Source organism: Crocodylus siamensis, chromosome 4, assembly GCF_052110815.1.
Source record: "Crocodylus siamensis isolate JL-2025a chromosome 4, ASM5211081v1, whole genome shotgun sequence".
Classification (NCBI taxonomy): domain Eukaryota; kingdom Metazoa; phylum Chordata; order Crocodylia; family Crocodylidae; genus Crocodylus; species Crocodylus siamensis.
In genome coordinates this window covers 2,703,828-2,723,387 of record NC_143398.1, presented here as the reverse complement: position 1 = coordinate 2,723,387, position 19,560 = coordinate 2,703,828, and the positions used below count along the sequence as shown (strand labels likewise).

Below are 19,560 nucleotides of genomic sequence, written 5' to 3'. Positions count from 1 at the left end.
GTCTAGCACATCCCCAAGAGCTGGATTTTTCTCCTCTTGCAGGCATCCAGCTTTCTCTGCTGAGCTGTAGCAGCAGGGAAACCACTCACGGTCATTCATTTCTTCATGGAGCTTTGCCCTTCTACAGGGAATAGGTCAGACAATGTGGTTGAGAGGGGAACGTATTGTCATTTTCACAAATTCCCAAACCCTGTTTAGTTATGCCTACTACTACTGTGGGCGATGAGCTACGTCACTGTACGGTGCACTACGATGACACAGCAATCACCGGGTCTACATGTGGTTGCCAGCTATGTTGCCATAGCAGCATACTGCCTGACTATAGCATGCTGCTATGGCAATGTAGCCGGTGAATCTAACCATGTGCCACCCTTACACCGCAGTACGGACAGATAGTGTGCTGACAGATACTGTGCTGTGTTTTAGTACTTCCCTCAAGCAAGTACTAAAACATGGCACAGTACTAATGTCGCCATACGACGACATGTAGGCATGCCCTGTGGGGCTTATTGGTGTAGTGCCACTGGTATGCAAAACTGGATTCGGGAACTGTCTCTCTTATCTGTGTATCCCATATTGGTACACATGGGCAAGGGGTAACAAACTCTTGTGCTTATTTTCCCTGTAATAATCTGCCAGGACCTCAGTACTTTGAAACCTCACAACGACAACAGGAGATGGAAAAGCAGGAGCAGCAGAAACAGTGTGCCACGAACCAAACCAAGCATCCAGAGCCACCCACCCTGCATGGAAACACGTGCCCCAGCTGCAGCAGTCTGTTGATCCTGGATTGGTCTCATCAGAGGGGATGCACTGCCTTTTTCACAAATTCCCAAAGCCTGCTAAGCCTGGAAACTAGGGCTGTGTGAAACGGCAGCGTTCTGTTTCGACCAGCGTTTCAATGGAACAGCGTTATGTTTCGAATTTTGTTCGATTACAAACAGCCATTCCGTTCCGTCGGAGCAATTTCACCATTTCGACATTTCGCCCATAGGCTATAATGGAGAAGGTTGAAACAGCCTATAACTGTCATTTCTAGCCTGATTTGGATGAAACACACAGGGATGGTAGCCCCTTCTGAGGGCATGATGCCTGCCAAGGTGCAAGGAGATAGGTGCAGGGGATTTGGGGAAACTGCACCCCAAATTCTTGAAAGTAAAACTCATGTCATGTGTATATGTTAAGGTGCAGCAGGGTGACAGCTGCAGGATGGTGGCCCCTGTTGTGGTCACAATGCCTGCCAGCTGTGGAGGAGATCGGTGCAAGGGAGTTCTGGGGCCCTGCACCCCTAGTTGCTGACAGGTGAAACTCATGCCATGGGTGCTTGTGAGAATGACTGTGTCTGTCTTGGGGCAGAGGGGGGTGAAAACTGCAGGCCTGCTAGGCACTGCTGAGGCCACGAAGCCTGCCTTAGTACCTCACAGTTGTTTAATTAACTTCTCACAACACTCTTGTGAATTGGGAAGTGTAATTACTCCATTTTACAGGTGATTAGACGAAGGGTGCCCTGGTGAACAGTTGCTCACCGAGCCCTAGATGTATGCTTCTGCTGTAGTGGCAAGCTGCTACCAAGTCCCCTCTCAGTCTTCTCTTTTTCAGGCTGAAGAGTCCCAGGTCCCTCAGCCTTTCCTCGTATGGCTTGTCGTGCAAGTCTCTAATTATATGGGTAGCGCTTCTCAGGACTCTCTCAAGCTTTACCACATCCTTGTTTCGGTGTGGAGCCCAGAACTGGACGTAGTCCTCCAACTGTGGTCTCACCAGTGCCATGTAGAGCAGGAGAATCACTTCTTTGCAATAGTTTTGCTGGAGATGCATCAATTGATGCATGCCAGTGTATTGTTGGCCCTACCGGCTCATGTTCATACTGCGGTCAGTTATTACCCCCAGGTCTGTGGTAGCAAGTGATGGGGGATCTTCAGTCCTGATGAGAGGCAGAAGTCGCACACGCACCCATGTTATGTGTTTTGCCTGTCCGCAGCTAGGGGTGCAGGGCCCCAGAGCCCCCCTGCACTGATCTCCTCAACAGCCGGCAGGCTTTGTGGCCTCAGCAGGGGCCACCACCCCTGCAGCTGTCACCATGCTGCGCCTTAACACATACAGTGCCACCCATGTCATGAGTTTTGCTTGTCCGCAGCTTGAGGTACATGTTTCCCCAAATCCCTACACTGATCTCCTTGAAACTTGGCAGGCTTTGTGGCCTCTGCAGGGGCAAGCATCCCGGAAGTTTTGACCCTGCTGTGGCTTCACACATAGACATGACATGAGTTTTGCTTTCAAGACTTTGGGGTGCAGTTTCTCTGAACCCTCTGCACTTATCTCCTTGCACCATGGCAAGCTAAATGCCCTCAGAAGGGGCTATCATTCCTGCAAGTTGCATCCAAATCAGGCTAGAAACAACGAAGTTATAGGCTGTTTCAACCTTCCCCATTATAGCCTATGGGCGAAACGTAAAAACAGTGTCGAAACGGTGAAATGTTTTGTTTCGAGACTGTTTCAACAATATCTGTTTCATTTCGATTTTGCTGTTTCAACCTTGAAACGAGTTGAAACAGCGTCAAAACAAAACTGGCGGCAAAATTTCGCATGGCCCTACTGGAAACTAGGTTTTACGTGTCCTTTCTCCAAATTTAAGAGATCAGGGATTGCTTTTATAACATGCCTAAATACACCAAAGCCAGAAACAGCTTGGGTTATCCAGGAATGACTGTCAGAGCAATAAATCCATAATGGAGGAAACCAAAGCATCGCATCCCTGCCCTGTACAACTGTTGGGTCTCCTCCTTTCTCTGCTCCTTCTGTAGCGTCAGAGGAAGCTGTGCTGGTTGCGGATCCAGGAGCAGGAGTCACCTCAGATGGGGGATCATGCACTGGGGAAAAGGCGTCACGCTTATGCTCTACCTTGCTCTCCCAGAGAAAAGCCAGTGTTGAGCTAGCACCGCTAGCGGTGTCAGTCATGCTGCTAACATTACCCAATTACCCTTAATGGCAGTGCTAAGAAACGAGATTGGCCGACACTTACACCTCCACATGTCTACTGAGGTGCTCCTTTCCTTGCTGGCAGAGCTCTTTTGAGGAGGTTGTGATGGAGGGCCCTTGGCTGGCCAAGAAGCAGCGGAGACTCCAAATTACCAGGCAGTGACAATTTTAAAAGCTGGGGGCAGCGGAGAATGCAAAACAAATTGCCCTAATTCTCCCCACGGCGCCCAAAGCAGGGAGAACAAAACAAGATTGCAGCCCTCCTGGAAGGCAGGCGCATCAAACATAATTGGTTTTGCTGAAAACAAACCAGCCAATCACCCCGCACTAGGGACAGAGACCTCATTCATATCGTTGAAAGAAATATAAGGTTTGGGAAGAGTGAATTAATTCATATTGTTTAAAAAAATGAACCGAAGGCTGAGGGCGGGAATTCATTTTGTTAAAACCCCCAGAGACAGGTCAAAGGATATTAAAAATAAAATCCCCAGGTTTTGGCTGATGTAATAAAACTGAAATCTTAGCACTTTAAAAGAAATGCAATTTGCTCCTGCTGGCGGGCTGCCAGAGTTTTTAAGGAGAGAGGTGCTGGAGAAGGGACCATCTGTATTTTGTTTGCAGTTGAAAAGGGGCTTGTTTCCAACAGATAAAATGTATAAAAAGCTGTCTAGAAAGGGCACGGTTCTACTGGGGCCTTCCCACCTTACACTCTCCAGCCTACACACCCTGGCCGTGGAAATGCCAGTTATAATTTAGTAGCCTGACATTTTCCTTTACACAGACAGCCACTGACACAGGTGAAATGAGAAACCGTGTCCTTCTCTTGCTGGTTTATTTGCATGGCCTAAAACATGGGGCGAGGACTGCCAGGTGCAGAGGTGGAAGAGGTGCTGCAGCTGCTAGTCATGTCACCATCAATTCCTCCAGATCAGACAAGTCCAGAGCTAAGGCAGCCAGGGACAGAGCCGTCCCTTTTCTGCAGCTTCATGACTATGCTTGGCCACATTTCAGAGCTGGAGAAAATAAAATGGCATGTACAAGATGTAAAATGCATGAGGAGAACAGTACTTTCACCGATGTTACAGACGGCGTTAGAAACAGGACTCTTCCAAGGCAAGCTGGCACTGGAGATCACAAAGCCCCTGTTTCTCAGGCTACAAAAGATGATGTTACCCGAACTATTCAGAAGGTCGCTACAGACAAAGAAAGCAGTCTGACTGCAGGTCTCAAAACTGCTTATCAGCTGGGAAAACTGTATGAACAAGACTCCCTGAGTCTCTTTCTGAATGCAGGCAGGTGTAGCAGAGCTCTCTGAGATACCTGGCACAAACTTAGGGGAGTCCTGCCTCAGTTTCCCTACAGTCTCCTGGTCCATCTGTGCCATCTGCTTTCCCTACCAGATCAGCATTCCCCTCCCCTCCCTTTCTCTTCCATCCCCACGCAGGAAAATAATGCATTCACTTTTGACGGCCAACTGAAGACCCTCCTCTTGGAGCACCAATTACTATGAACCTAAGTGAATCCAGGCAATACTTTTCTCTTGCTCATGCACCCAAAAGGGGCAGGTGAGATTCAGCTGTTCTCCAGCCCCTTGTGCCTCTGCTCCCAGGCTCCACTCCCCAGGTCACAGAAATTGTAGGGAAGTGGGGCTGGAAGGGACCTGCTGAGGTCACCACTCCCTGCCTAAGGATCAGCCCTGTCCAAACTATCCCAGACAAACCCTTGTCTAACCTGCACAGTGAACCCTGACACAACACAAGACATAATGCCTCAATCTAATGCAGGGAAAACAGCAGGCCCACCACAGCCAACGTCCTGCTGCTGTAAAGGTTGTTAAAATACTCTCGAGCGGTCCAAGGAAGAGGGAGATGCCCTGCAACAGAGGAAAGCAACCCCCATGCAGTCTGCACTAATTTTTAACTTAAGGATTAGTGAAGAAGAGTAACATCCTTTTTCGATATCTGTGACAGAGTTTCTTCTGGCGTCTCCACCCTCCTGGTAACGCCGTGCGCTTTCTGCAGGTCAGCAGTGCACACCTGCCGGTCCTCTTCACTACCCGGGGCCCTCGCTCTCATGCCCAGCACTCTGCTCCCTGGTCTTACTCCTGCTGAAGGGCTTTACAATGGACAGAGGCACCTAACTAGTCACAGGTGAACCAGACCTGTTCCCTCTTCAAAGGACCAATTAACCTGTGACAGTGTCCTAATATTAATAATGACCCCATTGCAAACCGGTGCTGTGCCCCAACTAGGCTTTTGGTCTCAGGCTTCAGGGACTACAGAAGGTCTGAAAAGGCACGGCAGGCTCCTGAACAGACCAGCACCAATTTGAGCAGGAAAAGAGAACGAGTCAGAACAAGGGGCAATGGGCTGAAGTTGCAGCAAGGGAGGTTTAAGCTGGATATGAAGGAAAACTTTCTCACAAGGAGGGCGGTGAAGCACTGGAGCAGGCTCCCCAGAGAGGTGCAGTCTCCATCCTTGGAGGCGTTTAAGCCCCAGATAGACAAAGCCTTGTCTGGGGTGATGTACTTGGGAGATGGTCCTGCTTTGAGCACAGGGTTGGACTTGAGCTCCCTTCCAGCTCTCATTTTCTATGATTCTGTGATTTGACACTTGCTTGCCGGGCCCCGAGGCAGTCCTGCAGGTTAAGAGCTAAAAGGTGGCCTTTGCCCTATAACTCATGGTTGCCTAAAGCACCTCTTCCAGAAAGGCCCTCCCTCCGGCTTCATGCATGGTGCGGAAGGTGGTGAACACACTGACTGCTTTCACCAGTGATCTGCTCTAACGGTTAATCCCCCTCGCTGGTAAAAAATGAAGCCTAATTTTTTAAATAGTTGGGGGGGAAAATTTTAGCAAGCATTTTTTTTCCAACTGCTTGAGTTGGTCTAATAAAAGATATCAGATTCAACCAAAGAACCTTGTCTGCCTGTGTCCTGAGACCAACACGGCTGCAACCTACACCCCTATCATTTTTTATTTGAACTTATTTGGCTTTAGCCCCAGCGATGGCTCGCGTTATACCTTTCCCCACAGTTTAAGTGCCCTGAGTAGTATCCAGCATATGCCCCTATGGAAGTACCTTTATGCCATAATCAAGTCACCTTTCAGTCTTCCTTGGATGACCTGAACAGACTGAGCTCTTTAAAGTCTCCTGTGCTAACATATTTTCTTTAGTGCTCAAATTATTTTGTGGCTCTGTTCTGCATCTTCTCCCCTGCTGCAACATCCTTTTTCAAACGTGGGCGCTAGACCTGGACACGGTCTCCAGCACCAGCCACAGCAATAAGAAGTGCCATTGCCTGGTCAGCCCATAGGTCTGTCCCGCCTGGTATCCTGCATCACGCAGGGACAGAGACTGGACACTGAAAGGAAGAGGGAACCAATGCTATATACAGGAGCAAAATCACCTCTCGGATCCTACTTGCTCTCCCTGTATGTCCAAAGATGGATGGTATAAGCACTTTATTTTCATTTGCCTGAAGGTCTCATTATTTAACCAACATCCAACTGATCTCTGGAACCAGCCAAACTCTGCTGCAGCTCTGCAGAAGGGCCTGGCACCCAAATTATTAGTATGGCTGAAGTCATGGCCCCTGGGAACAGTGGGGTCAAGAAATGGGCAGCATAGGGGTGCTATGACTGGACTTGTGTTGAGGCCAAATCCCATGCTAATATATTATATATGACACTGGCATTACCCATTAGTTGGCTCTCAGAAGCTCTTTCCTTTTTTGGAAAAAATGGCAATGTTGCCAAGATGCTTCTTTTCTTTTAAATCCTCTCCCAAACACAGAATAAATAGAAAGACATTCAGGATTTACAGGATGAGACAGCACTTAAAGCAAAGATAGCTCTGAACACATATGACATAGAAGAGTCTAGCACAATGCAAAGAAAACTGAAGCCTATGCATGCTCTCGGTACCAATTTTAATAACAGGCTGGATGTCAGAGCCTACATTTTTGCAAAGTTTTCCAAGTCAGGATTTGAGAATATGCCACACACTAGTTGTTATCTCACCACTTGTCACAGAACTAGGTCTTGTTTCAGGAAACATGAGCCGGACATTGAAATGTTACTGGGTCAGCAAATAGCTCTCTGAGCTCTGGTGAAAATTCAAGCTTCCTGATGGGTGGGGCAGGGGACACCCCATCTCACATGAACGGACTGGGAACTGACCTCAGAAATCAAGTGCAAAACAATAAGTGGAGAACTACCGAGTCCAACACAATATTGGCTGTTTCACTGACACAGTAACACGCGGCTTCATGGAGAACGGCGCCGACAGGATGCATGCACCTGGCGTAGCTAAACTGAGCCCAACTTCTTGTTCCAATGCAACTACAACTCCGCGAGTAGCCAGCAGCTAGCAATGTTCCCTGGCTGCTGTTTGGAAGAAAAAACCAGGAGTATGGTGAGTTGGTGTCAGGAGCAGAAGCCTCAGTGCACGCTGCCAAGAGCTGCTCGCGCTACTGAAAAAGAACATCTGAGCGGCAGGGAGCCGCGAACGTGTCTCACAAGCACCACTTCTCTGCAGAAGGGTGTTTGTGAGCCCTGCGCTCCCTTCCTGATGCACGGCCCAGGCTGCGCAAGGGGTCTTGACGCTCACGCTTCACTGAAGCCGGCAAGAGCCTTTCATCTGACGGGTGTAACGATGCCCCGGCTGTGCTCAGGTCCACCCTGCGGAGCTGGGGGAAGGAAGCAGGAGGCATTTCTAGGCACCTAGATTTTAGGGGGGCCATGGCAGAGGCTAGAGAACCTGCCTGGGGTGTAGCCAACTGGATCTCCGGTCACCCGGACAAGAGGATGCTCTTTCTGAAATGTTTTAACTGGAAAAGAATAAAGTGGAGACCAAAACTCACTTAGCGAGGGCTGTTCTTTTACTACAAATACATAAACCCTCCCTGAGCTCTCAACGCCCCACTGCAGAGTCTAACTCAATGGCAAACTCTGGTAGGATGGGCTCTGATTATAAGCCACTGCACTGCCATCGTGAGCCCTGCTCTCTGACCCCCGAGGCACTGCTTCGAGTCATGAAGTATCTGAAATGAACCAAGAAGGTGGTCAGGGACATACAGAAAGGCAGGAGAAGGGCGAAGAGCTCCATCGCAGGAGGAGAAGTCTCTTGAAGAAGGAAGCGGGCACCATCTTGGGCCTCGTTGGTCTCAGAGCCTGGCTAGCCTGGTTGGGGTGATGCTACGCAGGCGTCTGGATGCTTTCTGGAGGCGTTGGGCTATGCTTCCACAGCATGGTCGTATCTTTTAGTTCAAGTGCCACCCAGTGGCTTGCTTTTGGTAACAGCAGCGGCAGGTCTGGATGTAGGGCTGGGGTTGGGCTGGCAAGAGAGCTAAGCCAGCTGTCAGCTCATGCCCGATGTCCAGTGGACAAGGTGGGGCCCTAAGGATGAGAGCAAGGGGCCGAACGTGTGCAGGGGTCCCGGGGAAGACAGGCCGGGGCTGGCTGTGCAAGAAGCTGCCAACAGTGGCATGAGGCTAAGAGTGCTGGTTGGGGAGAGCAGGAAGGATGGGCGAAGCCATGCAAAGCTTCGAAGACGGCAACAAAACGCTTAGAAGTGGACGTGTGAGAGGATGAGGGATCAGCGGATAGGTGCAAACGGGGGAATGAAGGGATCCAGACGATGGGCGTCGGGACTGGATGGCAACGAGGCATCGTGGCTGCCTCAGCCCTTCCAGTGGAGCCCGCCCAGGGCGGAGGGGAGGGCAGCGCCAGGCTTCTGCTTCCCAGGGCTTTCAGCTGAAGCATGGTGGCATCCAGCCTCAATTGAGGTTTGCCCAGTGTCCATCAGGGCTGCAATGTACGGAAGAGACCACTGCCCTCTTAGCTCCTGTAAGCCAACACGTGATTTCACGTGACTGCCGAGGAAGGGAGTGCTCAAGCTCTCCTGTTGAAGGCATACGTGCAATAAATTCCTCAAAGGTGCCAGGGGTCAGGCGGCACCAGCGCGAAGGACCTGAATTGCCAAATTGTCCTGGAAGGGGGAAGACATCTGACCAGAGCAGCCGTGCAAATTCACGTGTCAAGTGGCAAGCACAGATGAGGGCATCCCAAACCTCTTCTAAAGCTGCGTCCCCAGAGCAAAGTGCTGATTAGTCCAAGTGCTCCCAGGACACGCAAAAGGGCCAGGCTTCAACACCATCTAAGCACCTGCCCAAGCAGATAGGACCTCTCCTGCTCCATGCCTACAGTCCTCTGCCTTGCATAAGAAAGGCCCCTTAGCACATCCCATGTGCCTTAGCCGGGCTCACTTAGCTATAACCCCAGCTCACATCTTCCCAGACAATGCGGGCTCAAACCATGACCCACCCATTTAGCCAAAACCTTCGCTCCCCAACATCACACCATGGGACCCGAGGACAAGGTTCGCAGGCCCCGCTCCTGCCCGGGGTGGCACAAGGAAGCCTTTCCTCTGCTCGCGATCACATCACGCTCCAAGTTTCCCCCCTTGCTGTCACGGTGCTGAATGCCGTCTCGCAGCCTGCCTGGCACACCGCCAGCAGTCCCTTCTCCCGCGTCTCACCACCCAGGGGCAGTGGCAGTCTCACAGGAGCATCAGAAAGTTGGGCTGGAAGGGACCTCGCAAGGCCAAGCCCAACCCCCGGCTCTGGGCAGGATCAGCCCTGACTCAACCCTCCCAGCCAGGTGTTGACCAACCTGCTCCTGAAAACATCTAACAATGGATTTCCCAGCATGTCTCTAAATACCCTGTTGCGATGCTTTACCCCTCAGTCGGAAAGCTCCTCTTAATCTCCAACCTGAACTTCCTCTAATGCACCTCGAGGCCATCGTTCCTAGTCCTGCGGCCACAGAGAAAAGACCATCTCCATCCTCTCCATCATCGCCCTGCAGGTACCTGAAGACTGTTATCAAATCCCACCCCCTTCTCAGTTTTCTCTTCTCCACCTCACTCACCCCAGCCCTTCCAGCTTTTCCTCACCAGTCCTGCTTCCCAGGCCTCTAGCCACGGTTGTCACTCTGTGCTGGACTCTTTCCACACTGTCCACATCCTTTTTGAAGTGTGGGACCCAAGTGCAGCCCAGTGTCCAGGGCACGCCTCCCTGGTGCGGAATAGGACAGAAGAATCACTGCCCTGGGTTTGCAAGGGACCCTCCTCTTCATGCAACCCAGGAGGCTGCTCCTCTTCCTGCAACAGGAGCACAACTTTGGCTCACTCAGGTCATGGACTACTGCAACGCCCAGGTCTTTCTCTGAAGCACTGCAGCCCGGCCAGTCATTCTCCAGCCTGTATTTGTACATGCAATTATCCCACCTCCAAGTGTGAGACTTGATTCTTAATCTTGGTAAATTTTATCCAGTTGATTTCTCCAGTCCATCCAGGTCATTCTGGATCCTAGCCTAGCCCTCCAGGGTGCCTGCAACTCCCCCCAACTTGGTGTAACCTACAATTTGCTAACTGTGCACTCAGTCCTATCCTCCAAATCATTAATGAAGATGCTAAACAGCACCAGACCCAAAAAAGACCTCTGGGGAACCCAGTTTGACACCTCTTCCCAACTAGACATTGAGCCATTGACAACTACTCATTGAGCACAAGGATCCAGCCCGTTGTGTATTGTGTCATATGGCACAGATATGCCACTGTAGGAGAAAAGGTGAGTGAAAGTCACCAAGAATGGTCAAAGAAAGTAACAAGAGGTTTTGTGCATCAGTAATAGCCAGATGAACGTGTGTGGAAAGTTTGGGCTAAATCTGATCGGTTTTTGGAACTTAGAAGATGAGATAATGAGAAATCTAGATGAATAAAACAGTGAGAGAGGGGCTCTTTGGCAGTGTGAGCTGACCTGCTGGAGCCACTTGGCCTGGGACAGTTAGGCGCTCCCTCACTAGCTGAGTTTTGAGTTTTCTGACCAAATGCTTGGAACTATAATTACTGCGTGGGTGCGGTCATCAGTAAGTATCGCACCACGGCTCCGTGATATAGAGTTGGCATTCTATTATAGCATTTCAGAAAGTTTATTTAAGGCAACTATGTAACTGCTATGGCCTTTGCATTTCTGGCTCCGGTCTTGAAGCCACGTTGCATTCTTAATGACAGGGCACTTAGGACTCGGAGAAGGCAGGACATGCTCTCTGTCCATTGTGCTGCCATCAAGTTGGGAGACCATGCTCAGGTGTCTGTGTGCTGTAACCTCTGGGCTTAATCAGTTCATGTTTGACAAGAGCTTGGGAGATGAAATAGCCCCTCAAATGATGTGCCCATGCTAGAAAAAATGTTGGTAACCAATGCATGCATCATGCTAATCTGGACAGGGCCAGGCGACTTTCACATGTTACAGGCAGAGGTGAACCCGAGGCTCTATCCTTGGGTCCCAACTAGGCCATAATAGTGTTGGTCAGTAGTGCTAACTGGGCATGTCTACACATTCATTAACGTGCAGTGCTTACTGTGCATTAAATTTAGTACTTGCAAAAGGAAGTACTAATACATGCAGAGTTGGTCGCCCTACTGCATATCGGCATGAACGCACACTTTTTTCATGACAGTTAATGCGCAGCAGACTAATACTACTGCGCATTAGCCTAATCGCACAATGTTTGCCATGACACTGTAACGTGCGGTTAATCAGTCTACTGCACATAAAGCATCTCGTGTAGTTGCGCCCTCTATGTCCCAGGCAGCCCTGTATTATTTATTTTGGGTCTGAGAAGGGGTTAAAACGAGGCACTCATGACCTTTTTCTCTGCTTTCACTGTTCTAATCCCTTGATTAAGGGACCTCTAACTCATCTGCTTTCCAAACAAAATCATTGCTTTGTAGATTTAAACTGTATCATGGCAACAGCACATTATGATCTACAGGACCGCGCAGACAATCCTCATACTGGAATCTCCCTACATAAAATACATCCCTTTAACCACTGACCATGGGAGGGAGCCTAACAGGACACAAGGGCAGAGGAAGACCTCCAGTTGTCTGATACATCAGCCTTCATTGTCTACCCTTTCCTTTAATTCACCAAGGATCTCGTTTGTTCTCCTAACAGTAGTTATGGGGAGAAGGCATCTTCTCAGAGCCCAGCACAATACTCAAGAGGTCATTCCAGTTTTGAAAATAAGCATTTGGGCCAATGTTCCCTATGTGTTTTGCCTGCCCTATGCCTAGTGCATGGGACAGTCTCACAATCCTCCCCATGGCCCCTCTCCCGCTAGCCCACCCATGAGGTCCAGGTGCCTCACAAGGGCACAGACACCCAACAAAATATAATGCAAGCACTCGACTGAGAGAAATAAAACCGGTCCCAACAACCCAGAACTACCCCCACGTCACTGCCCGCTCCCTTCTCCAGACCTAGACGGCATGGGTTTCCACAGGCTCCGATCCTTGGCTTTGCTTCTCGGAGGGGCCCCTGGGTGTCTCATCATAAAAGGGACCCTGCGCCCAATCCACCTCCCCACCGCTCCCCAGGTGAGACCCTCGCACCCTACTTGGGAACGCGGGAGATGGATTGGGCGCAGTATCCACTTCACCCAGCACGCTGACTCCATCACTTTCCAGCACTGGATACTTTGGATAATGCTGAAAACATTTCCAACATTTGTACCATCATTAACTGCACAAGCTATGGACGTTCCTGTTACCCATATCACGTCCGACCCTGCTCCGAGCCTTACGATCTCGCCGACTTCAACAAGTTCCAAAGCTAATTACATGTTGTGTGCAAAAAGCACTTCCTTTTCTGTATTTGTCAGCTTTTAATTACACGGCATGAACCTTCTCCTTGCGCGATGAGACAGGGAGAACAGCAGGTCCCCGTTTCCCTCTTCTATCCCATCTACTATTTTAACACTTTTATTGTGTCCCTCTTGCTCATCTTGTTTCTAAGGTAACCATCCCAGCCTCCTCAGCCTCTCTCAGACGAGAGATTTCCCGGCCCCAATCGTTCCCTTTGCCTTTCTCTGCCCCCGCCCCTGCGAGCCCGCAGTGTCCTGCTTGAGACCGGGTGCCCAGGGGAGGCCACACCGCTGCTTTGCAGAGGCATCAGACCATTTTCCCATGTGGTTCTCGACACTTTGGTTTGCTTTTCGACCCACAGGCTGAGCAGAGGTCTCCACTGAGCTGTCTGGGATGACACCCCAGGTCCTTCCCTCGCTGAGGCAATGAACTGCAAACCTAGATGTGCGAGTGAGCAGTTCAAAGGTTTCTCTCCCGCATGCAGTGCTGCCAGGGCTACTGTCCTTAGCCATCCATCTGGGCCAGAGTTACTCTCATAAGCAATGACCAGGTAAGCAATGGGCCACAAGAACCACGTGTGGGACAGGCTGCTGTGAGCAGCTGCTACAGCATCTGCACTTGCTCCTTGGGTGGTCAACATCAAAGCCGGTGTCTCCTGAGTGGCCCCCTCCAGACCTTCGGCCGGTGTCTCAATTCCTGTCTTCAGCTCCCAACCTTAACTCATCTCTGGCATCTAGACTCTGGCCCTAACCACTGCTCGGACCACCCACACCCTCGACCTTTTCACTGACCCATACATGTATTCACACTACCCTGCATTTGATGACACATGCCCCATTCTCCAAACGGTTTAGACTTTCAACAAGTTCACTGTGGCTCTGTTTGGTCCTGACTCATTTCCCTACTTTCGTGAGTCACACATTCTGCCACCTCGCTGCTCACCCTCTTGCCCAGATAAGTACAGCGAACGAGCCTGAACCTAGCAGTGACTCATGAGGCCTCTGCTCTTCACCATATGTGATAAAAAATGACCATTTACTTCTACTCTTTTTCTGCCTCCTACCCAGTTTTTGACTCATTCAAACCTTACCTTCTAGTTATTTCCCTAAGTTTTCTGAAGAGACAAGGCAGTTACCACCACCAGTTAGTAGTCTTTTCTACTTATTCATTATTTAAAACAACCCTGAAGCACATCAGAGAGAGAAGACTTCTCTTCAGGCAAGAAGAGCCGGTCTGACCCTGGCTGGTGACACAGACTATTCTGTCCTTAACCAAAGGCCAGGATCTTCCAGCATCCTGTCTTCCCCCTTTACAAACAAAACCACTCGTCAATGAGACCTGAAGACATGCCCTGCAAGGTTAATGCATGATGGGGAAGTCATAGGAGAAAACATGCATTACTTTGTTTCTGTGTACTTGATTCAATAAAGCTCTCTGAAACAAAACGCCAGCAGCGTGCTGGCAGCTCTCCTGTGCGACCCAAGCAATGGCTATGTGCCTGGATATGCACTCTGGTGCCAGGATCTCCACTGCTCCGGCATGGAGAGATGGCAGAGCTCCCATTAAACAGCTCCAAAGCCACGTGGCCCGTGGCTGGCCACGGCTCCTTCAGGACACAGCCGGAGGCAGAGGGACGAGCCCGGCCGGGAAGTCAGTCCGGCCGCTTTGGACACTGGTCTGTTTGCAACGGGCTACCTCCAAGCAGCAGTTCTCGAGATACGTTTTGTTGGGCAAGCAACACCACGCTTGGAAACACAACCGAGGTACCCACGGGTTTCCCGGTGCGCAGAATTAGACTGGGACCGGGGGGTCGCGGAGGAGAGAAAGGAAACGAACCCCGTTTGCGTCCCTCTGAGAACCAGGCTGGACATGAGCGGTCAGCGCCCAGGACAGTGCCTGCTCCCCGAGGTGCTTGACGAGGGAGATGCAGAGCCTCAGAGATCAGTGCACTGTGCTGGGCCATCACACCCTGCTAGTTCCTCAGTCAAATGGGGTCCTCGAGGCACCCACAGCCCCAGAGAGACGAAGGGGGCTGGGGCTTCCCGGTGACACCGACACCGACGGGGCGGCCGTGTCGCTCGCTGGGTGAGCCAAAGTCCAAGCCCCATTTGACGGGAACAGCTGGCGAAGAGGAGGATGCAGCAGGACACGGGTTTTCTGGGGCTGGCCCTAGGCAAGGACCCCAGACGCCACCCAGCAGCCCCTTCCTGTCCGCTCCCAACTCAGCCAGGGGCAGCAAGGGGCTGCAGGGCATGCAGCAAGCTTCCTTTCTCCCTCCTCCCCACGGCCTCGCTTACCTGGCCTTGCCCCGGCTGCTTCTCCTGAGCGTGTGAATATCGACCTCCTTCTCTTCCTGCACGCGCTGCAGAGACGGGGAGCGGCTGTGCGCGCTCCGGGAGCTGCCCGTGCTCGCCAGGCTACTGTCCCCCACTCCCACCCCAACAGCCGCTTCCTGCATCTGCGCCAGCAGCTGTGGGGGCAGGCTGCGGAGCGAGGGCACTGGCGAGTAGGACGGGCGGCTCTCGGCTTTCAAATTGTTGTCGCTGGCGGAGCGCTGCAGCAGGCGCGGGGAGGAGAGGCCGCCTGCACCCGTGATCCGTCTCCTCTTCGTGTAGCTGGGGGTTTCTCTAAAAGGCACTGCAAGAAACCCAAACACAGAGAGCCCCCGTCAGTGACTGACCATGCAATAACCCAAGCCCAGAGAGCCCCGCTGGTGACCATGAGTGATAAACCCAAGCCCAGACAGCCTCAATAGTGACCGTCAGCGCAAAGCCCAAGCCCAGCGAGCCCCATCAGAGACCGCTAGTGCAATAATTCAAGCCCAGAGAGCCTTGTTAGTGACCATCAGTGCAAAACCCCAAGCCCAGAGAGCCCCATTAGAAACTAACAGTGCAAAACCCCAAGCACAGAGAACCCTGTTAGTGGCCATCAATGCAAAACCCAAGCCCAAAGAGCCCCTCCACTGACCATCAGTGCAAAACCCCAAGCACAGAGAGCCCCATTAGTGACCATCAGTGCAAAACCCAAGCCCAGAGAGACCCATTAGGGACCAGCAGTGCATCACACTACAACGCAAGTTGCACACAATCCTTTTGGGGCTGGAAAATAGGTGATGAGGAAGCAGGGTCCCAGGGCACATGCAGGGCTGGGAATGGGAAGGCAAAGCTGCTGAAGGAACACAGAGCTTGTGTGCTTTGATCTGAGTCAGGGTCCATCTCCTGTCCTGACATCAGCACTCTGCCCATGTGCCCTCAGGTGGGGAAGAAATCACAAGTGCCGTGAGGTATCTTCAGTGCCAGTGATGCAAGTTCTGGACATGGTGCAGACTACACTGATGGGGGTGGAGGCAGCAGCAGAAGCACCATCAGCCTTGTCCAGACTAGCAAAACAGGTGTTTTCCAAAGCACGTCTGCGGGGACATTTCAGACCTGGCGTGGATGCAATTTAACCCTGCTAACACTGGTCAGCAAGTTGCGGTCTGCGCTAGTAGGCAGCCTATAACGGACTGTGACCAGCTTACAACCAGGCCGCAGAACATCTGTGAAAACCTGGAGCTGCCACAAGGATAAAAGCTGCAACCACATAACTTGACTGCTTGCGGGGAGGGGAATCTTCCCTCGCCAGGTTTCTGAACATCTCCAAACCAATGAAATTTGTTCCCAGAAAAGCAGCTCGTTCGTCACACCTGCCCCACATCGGTGATCTCTGCCTCTTTGCCTCAAGGTTTGCTATCCCAAAGTAACTCCGCATGTGGTCGCGGGCTGTTACAGGTGTTAAGCCTGTCTACACCAGGTGCTGAGTGGTGTTTAAAGTGTGGTAACGCATGTCAACTAATGAGCTGATAACGAACTCTCTGCTGTAGCCTGGGGAAGACTAGAGAAGTGGTGTGATCCTGCTCACCGAGGTGCACGGCCCGTAGTCTGCACTCACACATGGCCCCGGGCTCCACTCCTTGTCCTGTCCTTATTTCCATCGTAACTTGCACACTTCCAGAAGGAAAGGCAAAGTGAGCCCCAAACATGGCCAAACTATGTACGCGACAGGCGGTAGGGAAGCCCGTGGGCCCAGGGGAAGAAGGGCTCCTTTCCCTGCACCGAGACAGGTTTCATGACTCTCTTCCTCCCCATTTCAATGCCTGGGGAGCACGGACCAGCCCTGACGTGCACTCACGTGCTTGGCTCAAGAGAAGAATCTCTTATGTTCAAAATACAGACATTTTAGTCTCCTGAAACTCATGTTGTCATAGCAACTTGATGCATTTTCTCTCAGATCAGTTTTAATCACGTGGCTGTGGAGCCTTGCTCCAAGGGGCCCGAGTTCACAGCGGCACCTAAGCCTCCTTCAGCCGGTCTCCTGCACCCCGCCAGAGCGATTACAGACAAGGAATCAGACCCTTCCTCGGATACTGGTACAGAGAGCAAACCCTTTCCATTCCCCACGCTGAGTTCACAGCTTTTCTCTCCTCCTTCCCCCCTGGACTGTGCCCAATGTCCCACCAGGTGCCGAGATGTGGGAAGTGGACCGCCACCATGCACCCTCTCCCCACTTGAATTTGGGTCTTGGCCGCTCGTGGGACATCAGCATTGCAGGGCCTGGACCTGCCACATCCCTGACATGGCAAATGATAAGGATACTGGTATGCAGCCAGCCGTGACTGAAACGGGTGAGGAGGAATACATAGAAAGAGATAACAAGGCACTGCCAATATCCCCACTCAGAGCTGAAGGAGACAGGTGTTACCCTGCAGATACCAAAACCCACGGGCCAAATTCATCGCTGCTGTACTGCTGTGGGAGTCTGCGGGTCAAAGCACACGCGCAGGACAACTAGGTAAACCGAGGCCAGCAAACAGGACCAGGCAGGCAGGGGCACCGTCAGAACAGAGTCAAGGATGGCGGCTTAATTACCATTGCTATAGGGAAAACAGGTCTTGTCAAACAAACTTCGCATCACTGTAGGAGGAAACATCACGTTTCACTGACAACGGTGGTTGTGCTGCCATGACGTAGTTCAGCTGCTGTAAAATGCTGGGCTTCATCCTGCCTCACTTCTGGCTTTAGAGATGAGCACTATACAAAGCCCAAAACGGTAACGGCAAACTGGGGGGCTGACGCAATAGGGCTGTTTTTCCTAAGGTGACTGCAGGTTTCCTACCCCAGCCCAGTGCTACTCAATACCTTTACTGGTGACCTGGAAGAAAATCTAAAACGGTTGCTGGTAAAATCTGCAGAGGACACAAATACCAGTACGGTGGTAAATAATAATAATTAAGCCCGTTCTCCAGAGGTGCGTGGACTGCCTGGGGAGCTGCGCTCACTGGAATATGTGTTTTAATTTAGCTCGGTGCAAGGGCCTGGTTCTTGGACCGAGCACCAAGTCGTGTTGGCAGCACGGGGGACGGTGTCCTAGAAAGCAGCGATGCGGAAAGGACTCGCGAGTCCTGGTGGACCCCCACGGAGCAAGAGGTCTTGATGCCACACTGCCTCTAAAAGGACTAACTTGTACCTGGGACTAACTAGCAGGGGAACAAGAAGAAGCCATAAGGGGACGGTTTTCCCTTGGCATGTGGTAGTAGTGAGACCATCACTGGATGTGTCCGGTTCCAGCATTCCCACTTTAAAGCCAATGTTGAGCCATTGGCAAGGGCTCAGAAAAGAGCGACAGGAATGATTCAAGGTCTGGAAAAGCCTCCCTGGGAGGCTCCTTTCTGCTGTACCCGGTGAAATTTGGATGCAGCAAATACAGAAATTAGCCCTTTGCTCCACGTTAAAAGCCTCGAGTGCATGAGAGACTACACAGACATCTGAGAATAGGACCCATGTAACTTGGCAAGTGCAGCAAGGGCAGGAATTGGGAGCCAGGGTCCTCCAGCCACCACGTGCAATCCAGAGGCCTGAACCTGCTCCTCTTGCACCCACCGAAGTAAACGAGGCTGCTTCCAAAGTGCAGGGATGGCTCATTTGCATAAAGGCCTGCAAGAGCAGTCTCCATGTAGCGCATGTCTCCCGGGTTCACGCTTGCACCGACACCGTGGCACCTGCTACCCGACCACGGCGGGGGGGAGTGTCGTGACAAAGCACCGGGGCTGGAGGAAAGCTCTCCAGCAAGCAGGAGGTTGGTTTGGGTTCTGCTGTAATGTGCTGCACGAGGTAATTATCGGTTTCTGGATGTTAATTGCTTAGGGAAAATGTATAATTGTATGTTGAGGTGGTCACATGCGTGTTTCCTTTAATAGCCTTGTTAGCAAGTGAGCTGCTCTTATGATCCTGACTTCAATTGACTCGGACCCTGCAGAGACGCAGAGGTTGAGCAGGACTGGCCAGGGTCAAAGTCACAGCTCTTCCTCAAGGAGTTTTTGGAGGTGGCTCTTGAAAGGGCTCATTAGGAGTATAATTGGAAACAACTCAAGGAAAATGGCTGTTCAAGCAATAGGGTTTCTTAAAAGATAAGAGGCTCCTCAGCGTCTGGGAAGGAATAAACTCCTCGCCTAGGAAACCCTGCTAGTCTCGGTCAAGTCTCCTCCCTACAGTCGTCACAGCTGCATGGGCTTCATAACCAAGAGCCTGTCCCAGCCTCTGCTCTCCAAACAGCGACTAAATGCCCAGCACAAACATGGGGCACGGGTGGAAGTGCCACAAGCGTGTGGGGTCAAGTGTGGCCCAGGGAGACACAGTCTGATTCACGCTCGGTGTGAGCCAGCAGCTGTTAGTCAACCAGGCACGCAGCGCATCACCCTGGGGACCACTGACAGCAGTCAAAAGGACTTTACAGCACCAGAGGTAAAGTGGTGCGCGAGCTAATTAACACAAGTTAGTCACCTTGATGTGCACTTTAGCCGATGAGGCAGGCACTGTCAACTCCCTTACATATTGC

At 51.5% G+C, this 19,560-nt stretch overlaps 1 protein-coding gene across 1 annotated transcript in view; it reads right to left on the bottom strand.

The window, feature by feature from the left end:
* SHANK3 (SH3 and multiple ankyrin repeat domains 3) overlaps window positions 1-19,560 on the bottom strand; it is a 589,500-nt gene that overhangs the window by 348,378 nt on the left and 221,562 nt on the right. The window contains exon 12 of the mRNA XM_090041443.1: window positions 14,985-15,324. Within this exon, the coding sequence (XP_089897569.1) occupies window positions 14,985-15,324 (340 nt within the window). The remainder of the gene's footprint in view (window positions 1-14,984; window positions 15,325-19,560) is intronic.